The sequence below is a fragment of the Capra hircus genome, chromosome 9, assembly GCF_001704415.2.
Source record: "Capra hircus breed San Clemente chromosome 9, ASM170441v1, whole genome shotgun sequence".
NCBI lineage: Eukaryota > Metazoa > Chordata > Mammalia > Artiodactyla > Bovidae > Capra > Capra hircus.
Genome location: NC_030816.1, coordinates 4,599,615 through 4,622,073, shown reverse-complemented (window position 1 = coordinate 4,622,073; position 22,459 = coordinate 4,599,615). Strand labels below are relative to the sequence as shown.

General features: G+C 43.9%; 1 protein-coding gene across 1 annotated transcript in view; it reads right to left on the bottom strand.

Annotated features, from left to right (window-relative positions):
- Window positions 2,325-22,459, bottom strand: part of MEI4 (meiotic double-stranded break formation protein 4) — a 76,271-nt gene continuing 56,136 nt past the window's right edge. Inside the window, exons 7-8 of the mRNA XM_018053506.1 lie at window positions 2,502-3,034; window positions 2,325-2,411 (exon numbers count right to left, since the gene is read on the bottom strand). Of these exons, the coding sequence (XP_017908995.1) occupies window positions 2,325-2,411; window positions 2,502-3,034 (620 nt within the window). The remainder of the gene's footprint in view (window positions 2,412-2,501; window positions 3,035-22,459) is intronic.

Sequence of the window (22,459 nt, the reverse complement as noted above, 5' to 3'; positions counted from 1 at the left end):
ACCCCATGAATCGCAGCACGCCAGGCCTCCCTGTCCATCACCAACTCCCGGAGTTCATTCAGACTCACGTCCATCGAGTCAGTGATGCCATCCAGCCATCTCATCCTCTGTCGTCCCCTTCTCCTCCTGCCCCCAGTCCCTCCCAGCATCAGAGTCTTTTCCAATGAGTCAGCTCTTCGCATGAGGTGGCCAAAGTACTGGAGCTTCAGCTTTAGCATCAGTCCTTCCAATGCAGTACCTTTCAAATGTCAAAAGCTAAGTTGTGAAGTTTTATATAATACTGATCAAGTTAACACCTTAATAGAGAGGAAAAGAATAGATGGATGTGCAACAAACTGGATTATGAGTTCAACTATGTCAGAGTTTGGAAAATTCGGGTAAAGCCCTAGTTGTACAAAAACCCTAAGCATTAGATGATGACATGGGGAACAAACATGGGACAGAGAGCTGTCAACAGAAACAAAGTCCAACAACCCTGTGAACCTTTTACCCAGTGAAATATCATAAATAAGTTAGATGGACCTCTTGGTCTCCTCTTTGATATTTTTAGTAGTCAACTATAAAGGATTAAAATGTGAAAGCATTTACAAACAAAGGACCAGATATTGAGAAAGATAGCAAAGTTATGCAAAAAAAGATGCTCTCCATTATGTCTCAAGAGCCAAGCAGCAAAACAATTTCAGGTTAGCTGAAATGTTACCTGCAATAAAAGAATCCCTGAGTCAACCTTTGAAAACAATTTAAAATAAACAAGGGAAGCAAAAAATAATAATAATAAAGCCATATTATTATTAGGAAGCATCACTATGAACAAAGCTGGTGGAGGTGACAGAATTCCAGTTGAGCTATTTCAAATACTAAAAGATGATGCTGTCAAAGTGCTGCACTCAATATGTCAGAAAATTTGGAAAACGCAGCAGTGGCCACAGGACTGGTAAAGGTCAGTTTTCATCCCAACCTCAATGAAAGGCAATGCCAAAGAATGCTCAAACTACTGCACAACTGCACTCATCACACACGCTAGTAAAGTAATGCTCAAAATTCTCCAAGCGAGGCTTCAACAGTACATGAACCATGAACTTTCATATGTTCAAGCTGGATTTAGAAAAGCAGACGAATCAAAGATCAAATTGCCAACATCCACTGGATCATTGAAAAAACAAGAGAGTGCCAGAAAAACATCTACTCTACTTTATTGACAACACCAAAGTCTGACTGTGTGGATCACAACAAACTGTGGAAAATTCTTAAAGAGATGGGAATACCAGACCACCTGACCTGCCTCCTGAGAAATATGCATGCAGGTCCAGAAGCAACAGTTAGAACTGGACATGGAACAACAGACTGGTTCCAAATAGGAAAAGGAGTACGTCAAGGCTGTATATTGTCACCTTGCTTATTTAACTTATGAGCAGAATACATCGTGAGAAATGCTGGGCTGGATGAAGCACAAGCTGGAATCAAGACTGTCAGGAGAATTATCAATAACCTCAGATATGCAGGTGACACCACCCTTATGGCAGAAATTGAAGAACTAAAGAGCCTATTGATGAAAGTGAAAGAGGAGAGTGAAAAAGTAGGCTTAAAGCTCAACATTCAGAAAACTAAGATCATGGCATCCAGTCCTATCACTTCACGGCATATAGATGGGTAAACAGTGGAAACAGTGGCTAACTTTATTTTTTGGGCTCCAAAATCACTGAAGATGGTGACTGCAGCCATGGAATGAAAAGATACCTACTCCATGGAAGAAAAGCTATGACCAACCTAGACAGTGTATTAAAAAAGCAGAGACATTACCTCACCAACAAAGGTCTATGTAGTCAAAGCTATGGTTTTTCCAGTAGTCATATACGGATGTGAGAGTTGGACTATGAAGAAAGCTGAGCGCCGAAGAACTGATGTTTCTGAACGGTGGTGTTGGAGAAGACTCTTGAGAGTTCCTTGGACTGCAAGGAGATCCAACCAGTCCATCCTAAAGGAAATCAGTCCTGAATTTTCATTGGAAGGACTGATGCTGAAGCTGAAACTCCAGTCCTTTGGCCACCTGACATGGAGAACTGACTCACTGGAAAAGACCCCGATGCTGGGAAAGATAGAAGGTGGGAAGAGAAGGGGACAACAGAGGATGAGATGGCTGGATGGCATCACTGACTCAATGGACATGAGTTTGAGTAAACTCTGGGAGTTAGTGATGGACAGAGAGGCCTGGCATGCTGCAGTCTATGGGGTCACAAAGAGTCAGACACAACTGGGCAACAGAACAACAAAGCAGAGAAGCACAAGCTTAAAACACAGGCTACATGGAGAACAAAGCCATTACATCAGATGCCAAAGCTGGGTCGTGAGGACAGGTCAGAGCCGCAGATGGCTACAAAGCGATGTCCAACTGGAGATCCTGGGCCATGAGGCTAAGCAACCACAACAGGCATTACCCACTCGGTGTGCTCACCCAAATCACTGACATGTTATTTCATACATAAAAGAAACGTACTACTTACCCGATTGATATGGTTGTTCCTTAAAATAACCTGTACCAGGGTCTTCTCAAACTCTTCCAACTTTTTGGAACACTTTCTAAGAATATGATTAGATAAGTTACAATCACCAATCAGTCTAGCTAAAGTATCAATAGCTTCTGTCCAAAAGCTTGAACAAGGAAGTTTGGGTGCCCGGTAAAAAGCAATCAAGCCCTCCAGCAACTGAAAAACAGAATCCGATATTGTGGCAGAGGCATTCTCAAAGTGGCTTAAGTCTGTTTTCAGATACTCTGACTCAGTCAAGTTCTTCAGTCCAAGCAGATGTTGCAAGAACTGCATGTGAGAGGACAGAGGCTCTTCTGGGGGAGCACAGGGTTTACTCCCAATGGGCAGTGATGAGAAGGGGGTGGGGATCTGGCTCTCCCCACAGCACTGGGGCATCTCTGAGGGCGTCTGCTGCTCACTGGATAAATAACACCCGGAATCCTCCAGCAGAGTTGGTGTATTTTCAGAACTTTTAGGTTCCTGAGCCTGCAACTGGGAAGATGGGTCTCCTGAAATGGAAGAGAATGTAAGTGTTATCTTTTTGTGGCTAACATTTCTTCAAACTAGACACTGACTTTTCTAACTCAAAACACTAAATGAAGCATGAAATACATTCTTAGACATCTGAGAAGCAGTAGTGTAAAAATTACATGGAGGAGAAATATGAATGAAATTGCTTGGACTGACTATAGAAAACTTCTATATCTTTGGGAAAGCACGGGTGATTAACCCCACATATTGTCAGGTCACTATCTTTCATCAAGGCCATGCCTGAAAGACACAGAAGAGAGACCACAAAAGCAGACAGAAGTCACCATCTAGTACAGATTCCAACAGGTACCTGCAAAATAACAGGTATAGCCAATGAAAATAGGAGGACCACTGCACATCCCACCCAGCTTAGGGCAGTGCCTCCTGGAAGAGGTGACAGAACTAATTTGTAAGCCATAAGCGGGAGTTCCAAGTTAAAAGTTCGAGGAACAGGGGTAAGAGCAGAGAATTTCACTGACCAAAGGGTAAGTAAAATGCACAGACTTAAAAAGGCAAAGCAAAACACTGTACTTATAAGAACCCACCAGTAGTTTCATGTTCCTTTTACAGAAAATACAAGGCAAGAGATTAAATTAGACACATACATAGAGCCCAAATCACAAAAAAATCTTAAAAGAGATATTAAGGACCTCAGAATTCATACATTCTGTATAATTGTATTTAAAATTGTATTAATAAGTATAAATGTGTAGAGTTAGTGCAATTGGGAAAAATTATGCATATATGCACACATATACCTAATATACAAAAATAAATAAACAACTTATATATATGCATGTATATTTGTTTATAATTATCCAAGTATATGTATCTATATCTATCTGTGTATATATATATTCACACACATATGTGAATGTGTGTTTATATATATGCATGTGTATGTATGTGTGTAAATCATAGATCTTTGGAACTATATATATAACCACCAGAATCAGCTGAGACATACTGCAGTTAAGGCTTAACTTAGTAACTTTATGTAACTCTTTGGCAGAGATGTCATCATAAACGCAAAGGTTATTGTTTGTGAAACGACTATCAGTAAAAATGGTGGCTGCAGCCATGAGATTGGAAGACACTTGCTCCTTGGAAGGAAAGCTATGACAAACCTGGGCGGCGTATTAAGGAGCAGAGACATCAGTCTGCCAACAAAGGCGTATAGCCAAAGGTACGGTTTTTCCACTAGTCATGTGCGGGTGTGAAGCGCCAAGAGCATAAAGAAGGATGAGGACTGAAGATGATGCATTTGAACTGTGGTGCTGGAGAAGGCTCTTGAAAGTCCCTTGGACTGCAAGGAGATCAAAGCAGTCAATCCTAAGGGAAAATCAGTCCTGAATATTCACTGGAAGGACTGATGCTGAAGCTGAAGCTCTAAAACTCTGGCCACCTGATGAGAAGAACTGACTCACTGGGAAAGACCCTGGTGCTGGGAAAGACTGAAGGCAAAACGTGAAGGGGGCAGCAGAGGATGAGATGGTTAGATAGCATCACCGACTCAATGGACATGAATCTGAGCAAACTGCTGGAGACAGTGAAGGACAGGGGAGTCTGGCGTGTTACAGCCCATGCGGTGGCAAAGAGTCAGACACAGCTGAATGACTGAAGAACAAAAACATACCCACAATACTGAAACCACTGGCCATCCTTCAGCCCACTCACGTATCTATGAAACTGTCTTCAGAAATACTGATGTCAGCAGCGGAAGCAGGAACAGGACAGCATATGGTGCAGCTCAGGGAAGTGAATGATCATCTCTTCATATCATGGGTTCTGTGAAGAGCACACTGGAGAAGGACTCAATCAAACACTGAAGATCGGTCCAGAGTGGCCTCTGTGATATCAGGCGGTGAAAGAAACGAACCAAGAAGTTGCAGTGGAAAACTAGAAAGGAAGGGACTGAGTAGGGAAAGAAGCACCAGTGGAAGCCAGCTGATGGACTGGACACAGAGGTCGGAGTGGACTAGGAATACACGCATCCTGTGCTTCTGACTTAGGCGCCTGGGTAGACGACGGTGCTACCAACTGACCAGCACAAATACAGACAGGAAAGGGGCTTAGGAGAAACCCTGAGAACCAGAGAAGCAACCCAGAGAAGCAAACCCTGAGAAGCAACCAGAGGAAATCTAGGCTAAGATATTCACCTGGAAATTGGCCACAGCAGCCAAAGGATGTGGAAAAGGTCTAGACTGCAAAGACTTCAGGAGTCATCAGTGTGCGGCGGGGGTGGTGCTGGAAGGAACGGTTACGAGGCTCCAAGAGGGACCCTGAGGAATGTCAGTCTGAGGGCTGAGTGGAGATAATGGCCATCAAAGAGACAGAGAAGGGACAATTTAAGAGGTGCAGGAAGAAAAACAACAGTGTCACGAAAGACCAGTGAAGAGTTTCAAGGAGAAATTACATGCAGGTGGGAAGTCTGATAAGGTAAAGTACTAATAAAAAATTTGTCAGAATTACCAGTTAAAAAATCATCCACGATCACATCCTGAGCAGTTTTCGGTCAGCTGGGGTGGTGAAGGGAACGGCAGAGTGAATGGGAAAGTCACAAACACAGGGAAGGGTGGCCAAGGCTCATGAGGACCTGGGCGGGAGAGCTTGATATGGGAGCAGCTACCGGCGAACATGGCAGCACGCATTGGGAAAGAAAAAGAAACTCAAGCAATTACAGATTACAATGGAAAGAAAGAAAAAACGATAAGCAAAAGCTACAGATAGGACAGAAAATAAAACTGGTAGGTGGGGGCGTAGCCAGCGAGCAGGCGAGAGATGGAGTCAAGGACCCATGGAAGGGCACTGTTTACTGATAAAGAAGAAATTTTTTACCCCAAGGCTGAACGAAGTAGGACGAGAATGCACAGGGATATAAAAAATAGCCCGGACACACAAGAAATTAAAGGAGACCTCACCCAACAGTCTTTTTTTTTTTAAGTTGGAGACAGGTGAACACTAGTTAAACAGGGCAGAACAGTAAAGCAGCATTCTCTCCCTGCCCCACCACATACCTGAAATCTAAACCACTGCTCCTTTGTCCTTCAGTAAAATTTGAAGCTGATGAGGCTGAACCAGAGGAGAGTGCTTCAGTTCAGAGAGCATTCATTTAACAAGTGTCTACTGTGACCACCACAAATGTGCAAAGATGAGGTTGTGAATTATCACTACAAAATCTGTACTCCACGTTAGGGAGGTGATGAGGCAAATTCACAAATGTGGTGCTACCCAGAATGGTGGACCACCAGCAACAGTTTAACTGCATGCTGCTATCTCTGCATTACAACCAGCAGACGGCATGGTCATTTTAAGCTGACAGACACTTTCGCTTTCTTATAAGCAAGGATAAAATAACTTCTCAAGACATCCACCTTACTCCTCACAAAAGTAGAGCAGAGGGTACTATGGTAATTCTTCAGGTAGATTACATATTTCTTTCAGGGAACTCAAAATAGTTCTCTGCTAAGAAAGTGAACATAAGTTTAAACATTTCATTAACCTACTCAATTTTCCATCAAAGTAAGCTAACTTCACAGGTGATGACTTCAGGAAGAATCATAAAACAAATTCTCCCAACAAGCAACTTGAGAGGCAAAAGCTGCTTTCTTGTTTCTGCTTCTCCATCCCTCCTAACTGGTGCTCAGAAATGCAAATCTGAGGGCAGCAGTTCTAACCATGCACGTGGCTCTCGTGACAGGAACTGCTGTTGTTCAGTCGCTCAGTCGTGTCCGACTCTTTGTGACCCCATGGCCTGCAGCACACCAGGCTTCCCTGTCCTTCACCATCTCCCAGAGCTTGCTCAAACTCATGTCTATTGAGTCAGTGATGCCATCCAACCATCTCATCCTCTGTCGTCCACTTCTCCTCCTGCCCTCAATTGTTCCCGGCATCAGGGTCTTTTCTAATGAGTCAGTTCTTGGCATCAGGTAGCCAAAGTATTGGAGCTTCAGCATCAGTCCTTTCAATGAATATTCAGGGTTGGCTTCCTTTAGATTGGACTGGTTGGATCTTCTTGCATAATTCGAAGCATTGTGACAGGATTACACAAAACAGAACACCGCTGTTTCTGCCAGCGTGTTTCTGTGCTTTCAGAAAAGTGATGAGGGCATATGCTGGAGAATCCCACCTGTGTGGACCCCACACAGGCAGCAGGCTGTCAGTGTCCTACAGGCACGCCTGGCTCCAGGGGAGGATCACGCTGACGTGGGATACAGTGAGGCTCACAGTATGAACCTCATGCTACCAAAGAGAATCTTTTATTCATATTTCACTTTACAAAGTGGTTTCAGGAACTAATTCAACTGATGTTCAGAGCAACCCTGGAAGGTTATGTGACTATCCCAAATTTACCAATAAGGACCTAAGCATAGGCTGAACTTGATGAAGAGGCCAGAGAAAAGCCACAGGGAGTACAAGGGAAACCAAGCCCGCCATCCCAACGCCTGCCAACCACGGCAGAGGTCTGTGTGTTTCCATACCAGATTCTGGACATTTCCACGACAGCATTCAGCAACTTCTGTATGTTAGCCACTAGTTCATGAGCTCCCAGGTGGCAGAAGGTCTGGCTCTGTGGTTCCCTTATCCAGTAACGTTCTCATCTGTAGGAGGCGCCCTGTGCCTTCTTGTGTGTGTACTCAGTCGCTCAGCCATGTGCAGCTCTGCGACCCCACGGACTGCAGCCACCAGGCTCCTCGGTATATGGGATTTTCAGGCAGGAAATACTAGAGTGGGTTGCCATTTCCTACTCCAGGGGATCTTCCTGACTCAGGGATCGAACCCTCGTCTCTTACATGTCCTGCACTGGCAGGAGGATTCTTTGCCACTGTGCCACCTGGGAAGCCCAGAAGATGCCTTATCAGGGGAAATGCTTAGTGGGACAACCTGCTGCTCACTGAGACAGATCTCCTCTGACCCTACAGTATTCACAGTGCACCATGATCTTACACCAAACCACAACAATTATATATGTACATGAGAGATCAGACAGAATAGATAGAAAGACAAAAAGAGTGTGGTTTTTCCAAAAGTAACTCATAATGTCTCAGAGTACTTGTTAACAAGAGTCAATAAGTTACTTTTTATAATATCTACTACCTCTGGTAACCAATTAATGTCCTCTCCCATTTGTCCTCAGTAATGAAACTTTTACACACATGTAAGAATTAAAGATTTTAAAATTTAAAAAATAAAAAAAAAAAAAGAACACAAACAGTATTTGCATTGGAAACCAACAGTTTCATGATGGATATCCCTCATTGCCTAATACGTAAAGTAAATAAAACAGTGGGCAAATGTTACTATTGTATATTCCTTATAAAATGGAAAAGAGAAATGGGGGAAAACTTTCCTAGAGAGAATTAAACATTTTCAGTGATAATGAATATTAACAGGTTACAGTCTTGCAACAGTCATAAATAAGACTATTCATAGACAAGTTTCTAAATGTCCATCCTTCTTTGTGAAACACAGAGCATGAAAACAGAGAATACCCCGGTCTCTTTAAATGAATTTTTTCATAACCACAGATTCCACTCATTGGTGTATATGACTTTTCACAACATTAATCTCAAAGCATGGCTAACAAAGCATTTTACCCAAAGGAAAGGAAAGAAAATGAAGCCATGCTCCTGCAACTTTCTGTAATTCTTGCTTTTTCCAGGAGGCGTTAAGGTAAAGCAGAAATTAGAGATGCTTCTTTCTTGATTTCTTATTAGGCTGAAGGGACTGAGGACTGGAATCTCCCTCCTAGTCACTGGGATATGATATAATTAACATGTGTGTTATCAGATTTAAAATGGACAATAAACTACACACACACACATACACACACACACACATAAGCTGATCAATCACAGTCTAGCACACATGAAATACAAATAAACAGTATCATTATTAAAAGTTATAGGTATCAAGAAGTCTAAATCATGCTAAAGTGTGAAATCACATACAAAAATACATGAAATAAGATAGCAATTAAAACTACACATTTGCTGTAAAAAACATTCTATAGTCTCTCCCATGCATTAGAGCCCACAGACTTGATATTCCCCTTTACTGGGCCCTTTCCTCTTTCATTTCCTTGCAGTTGGTAATTTCCACTTTCACTCCACTCACCATTTCAGAGTGGATCGCAAGCACACTTAACAAAACACAGCCAGTGCCCTCCTTGCACACACCGAGCCCCAGAAACGCCCACTCCTAAACAGGAAATACATTTTCTGCTGCCCCCAAACAGTCACATTCCACATCAATTTTTCATGCCTTTCTTCATCCAATTCCACAGTTCCTACTTCATTTATAAAATCAGGCCTATGGAAGCAGCTGCTTAAAATGCATCTTTCTGTTTGTCCTAGAAACACCATGAACTTCACGTTTATAAAAACAAGTAATCTTCACGCAATGCACACACCAACATACAGCGCATATGTGCCCCACATGCTATCCACGTCAGCCAACAGCAGGACTGTCCCTCCAGTCACCAGGCCGGCTGAAAAGGGCACATCCTCACCCCAGCTCTGCTCCATCCCCCACGCACACCCAAAGGCCATGTCATGCCAGTTCTATGCTCCGCCTGTGTGTAAGTCAGGACACTTCAAGGAAATGGGACCAATAGGACAGAGAGCGAGCGACAAAGAAATTCATTTCTTATGGGGACTGGCTTGTGCGAGTATGGAAGCTGAGCCTTCTCAAGACCTCAAGTCAGCAAGGAGACCCAAGGTGTAGTTCCAGTCCAGCTATGAAGCCCCAGAATCAGGAGAGCTGACCGTGTGCATTCCCATCTGACACTCAGCAGGTTCCAGACCCAGGAGGGGCCAAGGTTCCAGTTCAGTGCTAGTTTAAAGGCCGGGGCACACCGACGTCCCAGCTCTGAACCAGTCAGGGAGGAGGGCTTCTCTCTTACTGGGCCTTTCTGTTCTCAGGAGGTGAGCAGCACAGATCAGTTCCGTCCACACCAGGGAGAGCAGGCCGCTTCACTCCACCTACTGACTCAGACGTTAGTCTCAGTTACAAATAGCCTGACAAATGCATCACAACCAAGTTTTGACCAAACGTCTAGGCACCCAGTGGCCCAGCCAGGTTGACACATGAAATGAACCATCAAAGCCGTGTCTTGAGTCTTCTCCAGCTCCTTCCACCAGCACTAGCTCCTGCGCCGATTCATACCCTGTACTGGCCTGATTGACCCGCCTGCCTCTGGTTAGGTTTGTCCTCCTCTAGGCTCCATCAGGAAAGTCAGTCTGCTAAAATGGTGGCTTGATCACAAGACTCTCGTCCTTCACACCGTCCAAGGGCTTTCCTTACCTGACATAACAGTGTCCTCTCAGATCCTCAGCATGGCCCCCAGAACCACTCTGGCCACTTTCCCAGCCTCACTTTCATCCTCATTGTATTTACATGCAAGCCAATTTAAACCAGGAAATCTCAAGGACAGAAGAGCCTAGTGGGCTACAGCCGTGAGGTCGCAAAAGAGTCGGACACAACTTAAGAAACTCAACAACAACAACAGACACGAAACTACTTACAGTTTGCCGGAACACACCGAACCAACTCACACAATCGTGAATCCGCACAAGGTGTTCTCACCACTGCCTGGTATGTGCTTCTACTACAACCCAGAGAAGGACGGATTCTGAAAACCCTCCTCCGAAACCCTCTGGGAAGCCCTCACCGCTCTCCCCAGGGACAGGAAATCACTCCTGTCTGGGCATCTTTCACTTTGCTTCTATTACCGCACTCATCAACCTGTTCTGAATTTATTATTGTTATTGTTCAGTTGCTAAGTCATGTCCAACTCTTTGCGATCCCATGGACTGCAGCACACCAGGCTTCCCTGTCCTTCACTATCTCAAGGAGTTTGCTCAGATTCAAGTCCATTGAGTCAGTGATGCTGTCTAACTATCTCATTCTCTGCTGCCCCCTTCTTTCTTTGCCTTCAATATTTCTCAGCAACAGGGTCTTTTCCAATGAGTCGGCTCTTCTCATCAGGTGGTCAAAGTATTGGAACTTCAGCTTCAGCATCCCTTCTTCCAATGAATATCCAAAGTTGACTGTCTTTAGGATTCACTGGTTTGATCTCCTTGCTGTACAAGGAATTCTCAGGAGTCTTCTCCAACACTATAGTTTGAAAGCATTAATTCTTTGATGCTCAGCCTCCTTTATGGTCCAGCTCTCACATCCATACACGACTACTGCAAAAAACATAGCTTTGACTTTATAGACCTTTGTCGGCAAAGTGATGTCTCTGCTTTTGAATATGCTGTCTAGGTTTGTCAAAGCTTTCCTTCGAAGGAACAAGCGTATGCTAATTTCATTGCTGCAGTCACTGTCTGCAGTGATTCTGGAGCCCAAGAAAATAAAATTTGTCACTGCTTCCACTGTTTCCCATATTTGCCATGAAGTGATGGGACTGGATGCCAAGATCTTAGTTGGTTTTTTTTTTTTCATGTTGAGTTTCAAGCTATCTTTTTCATTCATCTCTTTTAGCCACATAAAAGGCTCTTTAGTTCCACTTCACTTTCTGCCATTAGAGTGGTATCATCTGCATATCTGAGATTGTTGATATTTCTCCTAGCAATGTTGATTCCAGCTTGTGCTTCATCCAGCCTGGCATTTTGCATGAATGCATAGAAGTTATATAAGCAGGGTGACAATATACATCCTTAACATACTCCTTTCCCAATTTTGAACCAGAATGTTGTCCCATGTCCAGTTCTAACTGTTGCTTCTTGACCTCCATACAGATTTCTCAGGAGATGGGTAAGGTGGTCTAGCACTCCCATCTGTGAGAATTTTCCAGTTTGCTGGGATCCACACAGTTAAAGGCTTTAGTGTACTCAATGAAGCAGAAGTAGATGTTTTTCTGAAACTCCCTTGCTTTCTCCATGATCCAACAAATGTCGGCAATTTGATCTCGTTCTTCTGCTTTTTATAACCCAGACTGTATCAATACACCTGGAAGTTCTTGGTTCAAGTACTTCTGAAACCTAGCGTGAAGGATTTTGAACATAACCTTGCTAGTATGTGCAATGACCACAACTGTATGGCAGCTGGAATACTTTCTGGAATCGTCTGTCTTTGAGATTGGAATGAAAAGTGACCTTTTCCAGCCTTATGGCCACTGCTGAGTTTTCCAAATTTGCTGGCGTGTTGAGTACAGCACTTTAACAGCATCACTTTTTAGGATCTGAAATAGCTCAGCTGGAATTTCTTCAGCTCCACTAGCTCTGTCTGTAGTACTGCTTCCTAAGGCCCACTTGACTTCACACTCCAGGATGCCTGAATCTAGGTGAGTGACCACATAATAATGGTCACCCCAGTCATTAAGACCTTTTTTGTATAGTTTTCTGTCTATTCTTGACACCTCTTCTTAATCTCTTCTGCTTCTGTTAGGGCTTACTGTTTCTGACACACACACACATATATATATACTACTGTCAACAATATATATATATATATCATCTATATATATATATATATATATATATATATTGTTGTTGTTGCTAAGATGTGTCTGCCTCTATACAACCCCATGGACTGAAGCCCACCTGGCTCCTCTGTCCATGAGATTTCTCAGGCAAGAATACTAGAGCGGGTTGCCATTTCCTTCTCCAGGGGATCTTCTCGACTCAGGGATCAATCCCACTTCTCCTGCATTGGCAGGCAGATTCTTTACCACTGAGTCACCTGGGAAGCCTATATAGAAAAAGTTAAATAAAATAGCATATCTTCAAACGCAGTCAAATGTTATCACAGGTATATATATTTTGTCCCTACCATGATTTCTTAACAGTAATAATCACTCACTTGTACTGATGCAGTGGACAATTTATAAAAGAATTGTTTATGCCACCTGGTGGTCAATTTGGAAACGCTACTTTAAAACACTTCACAATTCATATTCTAATAGACAATTTTCACTTAAAGCAATTGTTCGACTTCTACTTCTGGAAGGATATATTTTAGCTTATTGCAAAGCACGTTTAAGACATTCTGACCAAGAAAAGACTGCAGTTTTTTGTCTTATGTTTTTGTTTTCTTTTTAGATTCTTTTCCTATACAGGCCAGTACAGAGTATTGAGAACAGAATTCCCTGTGCTATACAGCAGGCTCTTATTAGTTATCCATTCCATATATAGTAGTGGGTATATGTCAGTCCCAGTCTCCCAGTTTATCCCTCCCAGGCTGCATCTTTATTTAAAACCACACGAGAAGCCTGCATCACAATTTAACTTTGAAAACACCATGAGAGACCGTAATATCAAATGCATGAGATTACAGACTAATGAAATAACTGTCTCAGCTGAATTGTGTTCACCGAGATTCACAAAACAAAACAGCGTATTTGCGTGTCTGGCTGGTCCAGGACTATTTGAGTGTATAGTTTCTCCTGACTTCAAATGCTCAAACTCTGGGCTTTCCTGGCTATCCCCATCTCTTTCCTTCAAGCCATCTTCTAATTCCCCAAATACACCATCCACATGCCCACACCTTTGGCTTTCTCCCATTGTTCCAAACTCCTGGACATCCCTGCCTTTCCTAAAGCCTCAAAGAATTCCTCTGGGCAGAAGAGTCTCAGACCTCTATCTCCAATCCTACTCCTCCACCAAGCTCAATCTCCTAGGTAAACTGATATTACTTGACCTCAGGACACTAAACCACAAATGTCCAAAACAAATCATCACCTTCACCTATACCTGGATACGTACAGGTATATACCTGTATACCTGGTACAACCTCCAAAGAAGCCTGCTGCTGCTCTCTGTCCAACACTTGAACTGCAAGTCAACTCTGACCTCTTGCTTGATCCCCTTCTACATTCCACTGACAAGTAACATAACCCTGCCTCACCCTTCTGTTCCTTGGAATTGCTGGCTTTTACAGTTAAAAGTTTACATGTTTCCTCTGCCTGGGTTGCTCTCTCCCCAGTCCAACCCCAATTTTCTCATGGCAGGCTCCTCGTTATCATTCCAGTGCCTTTTTAAATGGCACTTCTTCAAGGAGGCCTTCCCTGACCAATCCAATCTAAAGCTACCCCCAGACTGGTCTCCGTCACATCTCCCTGTTTTAATTCTCTGCATCTCACTTGCTACTGTCTGACCACCTTCTGCTGGTCTCATTCACAAGAATGTGGGCTCTACAAGAGTCTGACTGCCTGGAATACTAAGAACTCAATAAATATTACTCAATAAGTAAAACCCTTTTTACACCATGTCTTTATTTCTACGCCAAAACAATTCATCCAAGACCTGGGCTACGGCAGTGACTTCTCTGTCTCCAATCTCCTCCCTCCTCAAACAGTTCTAAACACGGCTGCCCAATTACTCTTCCTGAATAATCTTATCCTTCAGGTCACTAAAGGAAGCACTCTCAGAAAGTATACTGCTTGGCACATGCATGGCACACACCCAATAAATGCTAGTTTCCCTGCTATGCTCCTGCTGGAAAATCTCCAAAGGCCTCATACTGCCTACAAATAAAGTATGTTTTCCACTGGCTGTCACATCTGTTATTAATAGGCTCCAATCTAGTTTTTCATCTTATTTTCCAGAATAACTCTTCATGCTCTGCATGCCACAGTCAAATTAAACCATTTGCCAGTAGATTCTTATGTCCTTAGTTTACACTGCTCCTTGCCTGAAATGCTCTAGCATCCAGAGCTTTCTAAATCCTACCCATCCTTCAAGGTCAGCATCTTCCTCCAAATAGACTTTTTAAAAGTCCTGGTTCTCTAAAGCGAAATAATCATTTACCCTCTCCTCTGAACATCAGATCAATCTCTGGACCACAGCGTCTCACTGGGTGCGATACGTGATATGGTTTTGCTCCCAGCAGCAGACTGTGTGATCCCCTGGGCAGGGTTCAGACCTTATCACACTCTGTAATCCTCACACTGTTTGTACCTGACCACTAGTGAATAAAAGGGGCTGAATAAGTGAATAGAAGAATTTCTCCAAAAGGAAAAGAATTACTGGGATAAAATTAGGAGCTGATAAGAAGAATTAACTTCTCTCCGGACACAGCCATTTAGGGGCACAGTCCAGAGAACAAGCAGTGTCCTAACTGTACTTCCTAACAAACGGGAAGTATCAGGCTGAGAGGTGGTGGACGTTTCTACTGATGCCAATGTCACAGCCCAACAGAGAAACACCAAAACCATGAAAATACAACCCACCATCAAGTGAACCAATGACTCCACCAGCATAATGTCCACTGGTCAGGGTGTGGATTCTCTGAACACCATGAGAATGGCTGACCTCCACAATATACTACACTCACTGGCCTCCCAGCACCGTGGAGGCCAAACCGCATAGCTCTCTCACCCACGTTCCCTTTCCTTTGACCTCCAAGCTCTCTTTGGCCAAGCCTCTTCCAAAAGAACTTGCCTGAACGTGTCTCCCAGCAAACCGCTGAAGGCCCTGCTCTGACTTCCGCTCTTGGCCCCAGGGCCCCAGCTGCCCACAGACAAGCTGCTGAGATGGCACCCGGCGCTGGCTGGGTCCCCAGCCCCCTTGCTAGAAAACAGGCTGGCACTCATTTTCACTAGGTGTGTCCACTTCACTTTATCAGAAATTAGCAGCACTGAGATCTTTTACCCAACCTAGGTGACCATAAAGGGAACATACTAAATGCATGTCGTCCTAGGCTCAGCGTTTCCATGGAAGGACTCCAGGAATCTGATTTCACATGAACATCTCAGAGGAGTCCCATAACTGAGTGACTCCCAAAGGAAAGGCTTCGCTTCTCCCATATCATGCCCTTTGTTTTTCTCTGCTGGGCTCTGAGAGGTTACACTGAACGATCTTACACCAGTGAGTTCCAACCTTGCCTGCATGTCACAGTGACTTGCACACCAGACCACACCCCATGCCAAGGACATCATAATCTCCAGGCAGGACTGGAGGCCAGATATTAATTTTTTTTTTTTTAAGTTCCCCAGGGCTTCCCTGGTGGCTTGGATGGTAAAGAATCTGCCTGCAATGCAAGAGACCTGGGTTCAATCCCTGGGTCGGGAGGATCCCTTGGAGAAGGGAATGGCAACCCACTCAAGTATTCTTGCCCTAAGAATTCCATGGACAGAGAAGCCTGGCGGGCTACAGTCCATGGGGTCACAGAGAGTTGTACACGACTGAAGCGACTAACACATTACTACTGGTGATCCTAATGTCAGCCTTAGGATCTAACCGAAGATCCTAACCACAGCCTTAGATGAATTCCTGCTTGCTCTGCTTCTTAGGAGAGCAGGTGAGTGACCTGTGCCCCCTTTATGCCATCTCCACTACCAGCTTCCAACCTCCCCAAAAGGCCTTTCTCCTTCCTCTGTACACATTCGTTTTTAATTCATGGTGAATCTTTCAAATTTCTTTTGGGATTCCACTCCCTTCTCAAGGGTCACCTTTGCCACTGAATGCTCTCTTTGGCAAAGGGAAGGGCCTCATATATTCCAGCTGTCTGAGGGGCACTGCCCTAAGGACTGCAGCCTCAGGCTCTCCCCAGTGGCCCTCTCTCATTTCTCATTGACATTCTCCACTCACTAGCCAGGGCACGAAGCTCACAACTTCCACTCAGGACCAACCAAAGGCTTCCCCCTGAACCTAAAGTCCTACCCACCGGGTCAAGCCCGACACGCCCTGTGCTTCTGCCCTGCCTCTGGTCTCTCCCAGCCCTCTGCTCCTCACTCACTTGCTCCCCCAGATACACTGGCCACTTTCTGCTCACTCAGCAAGAAGGCTAATTCCTGCCTTGGGGCCCCTCGGATGACCCTGCTCCTCCAGGAGATAGCTCTGATACCTCCTTCTCATGGCGTCTCACTAACCGCCATCCCCAGACACTCCATCGCTTTAGCCTGGTTTAGCCTCTCCACACGTTTTAACATGCTCTGAATTTTTCTTGCTTATTGGTTTACTTGTTATTGTCTGTCTCCCCCAAAGGAATATAAATTCCACTTCTTGTTGTTTTTATCACTACTCCAAAAATCACAATTTTTGTGGAATAAACTTACCAATTAATCAATGACTGAATAAACATGAATAGACAGAACCTGAAACACACCTATATACGTCACGTGTAGGATCTTTACACGTGACGATCTCAGGGGCTCCGGCCTCTCTAAGCAGATACCATAAACTCACCATGGGCACCAAGTAAACCTTTCCCCCTTTTCCAGCCTTGAAGGTCAAGCATGGTACTGAGTAAATATACCATGTTTCAGTATGTTCTTATTGATATTTCTGGCTATTTTAGAAGATTTTCAGTATTGTATTAAAAATGATATATGTCTGTGTGTGTGTGTGTATGGTGTATATATATATATATATTTTTTAACAAACTTTCAGTTACCTCTAATCCTCTGACCCCTGAACGTCTGCTTACTGTATCACATCTGAAGGAGCACAACAAGGAGTCTCTGACCTTAATTCACCTTCCAGTGTTTTCCACTTCATTCCCACTCTACAAATTACATCCATCTTATACGGTACCTGTGAATCTGCAATGGCAGGCTTTGCCAGGATGTGACTACTGATCTGTCTGATAACAGAGTCGGGCACATTTCTGTCTAACTGACATGTACCTGTTGAGATCAAACAGAGACCTCAACCAGGAAACTTCTACAGAGATGCTCCAAGTCTAAGCTGCATCTCTGGGGACAAGGCTTCCTCCAACTAGGACATCTCCTAAAGCCTACCTTAGATGGGCTACTGGTTCCGGTTTCAAGAGTTTAGTGTATTTGTTAGTTTCCATTGGACATATCAAGACTAGTCTGTGAAATCTAGACTTTATTAAGAATCAATCAAAAGCTTACTGGGCAAGAAGATAATCATCTTCTCCACTAAAACCTTGATGACAATCTCAGACACTAAGGAAACTACTTTCGATGAAATGGAAGAAAAAACCAAAATTCAGGCAATTTTGCTAGGATCACTTAAAATATAATTTGCTTTATGCCCACAGTGGGCAGTTCTACCTTTCAATGTCCTCTAATTCTTATTTATCTCAGAATCAATAACAGTTCAGTCTTTCCCCATCTAACTGCTAAACAAATATCTTTGGATAACTCAAGCTTCTCCAAGGAAATAATCTCCAAGTATCTTAGGATACATAAAACATTCATAAAATTCGCTTTAATCTTCAGTTCTGATGACTAAAGATAACATTTGTCCCCAGTAGGAAAGATTACAATAAGCCATAAAAGACACCGTCCTCCTACCGGTGCCTTTCAGAGCTTCGACGTCTGTTACCTGTCGTCTCCCAGGTTCTGGGAGTCCCTGTCAATTCTGACGACCCAGGTCAGGGCTCAGAAATCCCCACTCGTGCCCCAGACATCCTCTCTCCCTTTCACATGGAGGTGTCACTCCACCAGGAGTCTGACTGTGGAACTTGCTGGTTCCAAAAAGATATATTTAGATGTTGGTTCTTTAAATACATGTTCCTTTTCCCTCTCAAAATGTTAAGTGGTTTTGACTTCATAATTAACTAAATCAGTAAATAGCCTATCCATGTGTCCCTGTTATCACTGTTAAATAAAAAGTTCTTCCTTCAAACTCCCAAATTTCACAATCTTGACTCCAACTTTGGGCACACTTTTTCTTCTCCCCCTACAGCCAGTTAGTTATTCCATCAGCCACATCATTTTAGTTTGTTTCAAAATGCATCAGTTTGGCACCTTTTCATTCCCCATGCCGGCATCCTAGGTCACGTCCTTCCCATTTCATGCTTAGAGCACTATCATCGTGTCCTGTCAGGCTTCTCCACCTTCTGATTCTTCCCTTTTCTCCTGCAATCAGCACCTCGCTGCGGGATTCACACCAGTCCAAGCATATAGCTTTTGATGTCTCCTCATTACTGGAAAACAAAGCCTCAACACTTCCTAAGAACCACCGTGTCTTCTGGTTGTAGACACACCACCTCCACCTCTGGCTGCCCTTCCCTCCCTGGGCGGTGTTTACCCATTTACTGAAGCTCAACGTGCCCTCGGAGGCTCACTTACATGCTCTCTCTTCCCTTAAGTGCTTCCTCATCATGTTACACCTGTTACCTTTGATTAACATCCATGATACCCACTGCCTCCTGCATGTGGATGGTCTTCCGTATATATTCAACCACTCTCAGAAAAGTTGCTGCTGAGCGCAGGAGCTCCTGGCCCCTGAACTAAAGTGCAGCCGTCAGTTTCTGCCTTCCTTGACCTCTCGCCTCATGCATTTCCTCATTTTCAAGTTGCTGTTTTCATTTGGTTAATGTGATACTAACTCGGGATTTTTCTCCTAACGAATCCTCCTTTTTTCTTTTTTCCTTTCTGCCAGCTGCTGTGGTTTGAATGTCTGTGTCTCCTCTGAAATCCCTAGGTTGAAAGCCTGAGCCCCATGAGCTGGTTTTCAAAGTGAGGCTCTGGGAGGTGACGAGGTCACGCAGGCGCAGCCCTCCCGAGGGGCTCCGAGTCCTTCCCGAGGGGCCCCTTCCGTCATGGAGGACTCAGTGGGAAGGTGCAAGCCCACAGCAATGCCAGCTCTGCTGGCGCCTAGATCTGGACTCGTGAGCCTCCTGAAGGGTGAGAAATCCATGCCTGCTTTATGAGCCGCCCCGTTCACGGGAGCTTTGCCGTAACAGCCGGAAGAGATGAAGACGCCGGCTTTTCCTCTCACCACCGTCCTGCACCCTGGCTGACACTGAGCTGCCCCTCCCGGAAGCTCGGCTCGCAGCACCGCCTCTCACTGTGTCCGTGCAGTCCCAGCCCTCTCCAGTCCGTCCAGGGGGAAGTCAGGGGTGTTCTCCCACAACCACACTGGGTCACTCAACCTGCTGAAAACACCTCAACGTGGCTTCCCAAGTGTCCAACAGTCTCCCTCAGAATGGGATCGAAGAACTGACCCTTTCCCAACTCTTCAGGCAATTCCAATGCGCACCTAAGTCTGGAAACCACTCCTCCAGCTGTATTCGCCTCCGTGCCTGTGTGGGGTGTTTTGTTTTTATCTAGAACATTCTCCTACTCCTTTCTAAACTCACCTATCCTGAGTGACCACTATCCAACCTTCACATTTTCATTCAAATGTCTTCTCTGATGCTTAGATCAGATCAGATTCCTCTGAAATAGACTCCATGGGACCTGTTATTATATATTAACTGTCTTCTCTTTTCGAACTGGAAACCTCAGTCTTACTTTGTAGCCTAAGCACTCAACACAGCACCAGGTGCAAGGTGGGTGCCAGAGGTCCCTGCTAAACGGACGTTATAACGTGTTACAAGAAAAGGGTTATGGAAACTCAGAGGGGAAAAGATAATTTCATCATGGAATCACAGAAATTATTCTTTTCTTTAAAAACTCACAAAACTATCTGAAGATACGGATAACAGCCCTAGACTGACAGGCAAGCCCAAAATAGAAAAATACTGTAATTGGCCAATTTTGAATTTCATTCCACTGTGGAATAAAACATCTGACGGATGACATATCAGCTCATCATATGCCTTAAGTAAGTGAACGAATTATAGGCTTGTTATGAAGACCAGAGGCATTCAACACCACTGTCTGCAGACATACACATTTCCAGAGCTAACAGTCTTTTTTTAAGTAGAGTCTATCTGCCAGTAAAGCCCCAAATGACAACTCTGTAAGAACATATGGATATGGCCGAAAGTCACATACTTAATTCTGCAGAGTCTGATCTCTAGTATAAGGAGACAAAGTAAAGATAGTCTTAATTCTCAGTAAAGAGGTATAACCAGAAAGCTCAAATAGTCAATTATTACACTGTCAATTATGATTAAAAATACATTCTTTGGTTAAAAAAAAAAAAAAAAGCTCAAAGTCAGTTTTCTGCAGACATCTTATTGCTAACCAAGCAGAAATCATTTCCACTACTTTTTGCTATTGTAATATTCCTGAAAATAAAGTCCATTCTCCAGGCTTCATGTTTCCATAACTTGCAAGACTGAGCTATAAAGCAGTACAGCACAGCTTTAGTTCATCCATCCATCACTCACTGTAAAAATCAATGGTCCAGGAAATTAAATAAATTTGACCAAAAGAGCAGCATAATCTCTTACTGTTAAAAAAAGGGAACTGACACCCATTTTCAGGGCACAAATAAACCAAACCAAGTATATCCTAACTTGTCAGATCAGACGGTTTCACAGAGCTTATATGCTATTCAACTTAAATGATCAAATATATATTGGGTGCCACAATCATTAGGCACTAGAATGAGGGGTGAGCAGCCTCAAAGAGTAAATAGGCAAGACCTCCCAGCATTGGGGGATAAGAAAAGGCAGGCCAACACTAGCTCTCAGTTCAGTTCAGTCGCTCAGTCGTGTCCGATTCTTTGTGACCCCATGAACTGCAGCACCCCAGGCCTCCCTGTCCATCACCAACTCCTGGAGTTCACTCAAACTCATGTCCATTGAGTTGGTGATGCCATCCAACCATCTCATCCTGTCATTCCCTTCTTCTCCTGCACCCAATCCCTCACAGCATTAGAATCTTTTCCATTGAGTTAACTCTTCATATGAGGTGGCCAAAGTATTGGAGTTTCAGCTTTAGCATCAGTCCTTCCAATGAACACCCAGGACTGAACTCCTTTAGAATGGACTGGTTGGATCTCCTTGCAGTCCAAGGGACTCTCAAGACTCTTTTCCAACACCACAGTTTAAAAGCATCAATTCTTCGGCGCTCAGCCTTCTTCACAGTCCAACTCTCACATCCATATATGACCACAGGAAAAACCATAGCCTTGACTAGACGGACCTTTGTTGGCAAAGTAATGTCTCTGCTTTTGACTATGCTATCTAGGTTGGTCATAACTTTCCTTCCAAGGAATAAGCATCTTTGAATTTCATGCCTGCAATCACCATCTGCAGTGATTTTGGAGCCCCCCAAAATAAAGTCTGACACTGTTTCTACTGTTTCCCCATCTATTTCCCATGAAGTGATGGGACCGGATGCCATGATCTTCGTTTTCTGAATGTTGAACTTTAAGCCAACTTTTTAACTCTCCTCTTTCACTTTCATCAAGAGACTCTTTAGTTCCTCTTCACTTTCTGCCATAAGGGTGGTGTCATCTGCATATCTGAGGTGACTGATATTTCTCCCAGCAATCTTGATTCTAGCTTGTGCTTCTTCCAGCCCAGCGTTTCTCATGATGTACTCTGCATAGAAGTTAAATAAGCAGGGTGACACTATACAGCCTTGATGTACTCCTTTTCCTATTTGGAACCAGTCTGTTGTTCCATGTCCAGTTCTAACTGTTGCTTCCTGACCTGCATATAGGTTTTTCAGGAGGCAGGTCAGGTGGTCTGGTGTTCCCATCTTTTTCAGAATTTTCCACAGTTTGTTGTGATCCACATAGTCAAAGGCTTTGGCATAGTCAATAAAGCAGAAATAGATGTTTTTCTGGAACTCTGTTGCTTTT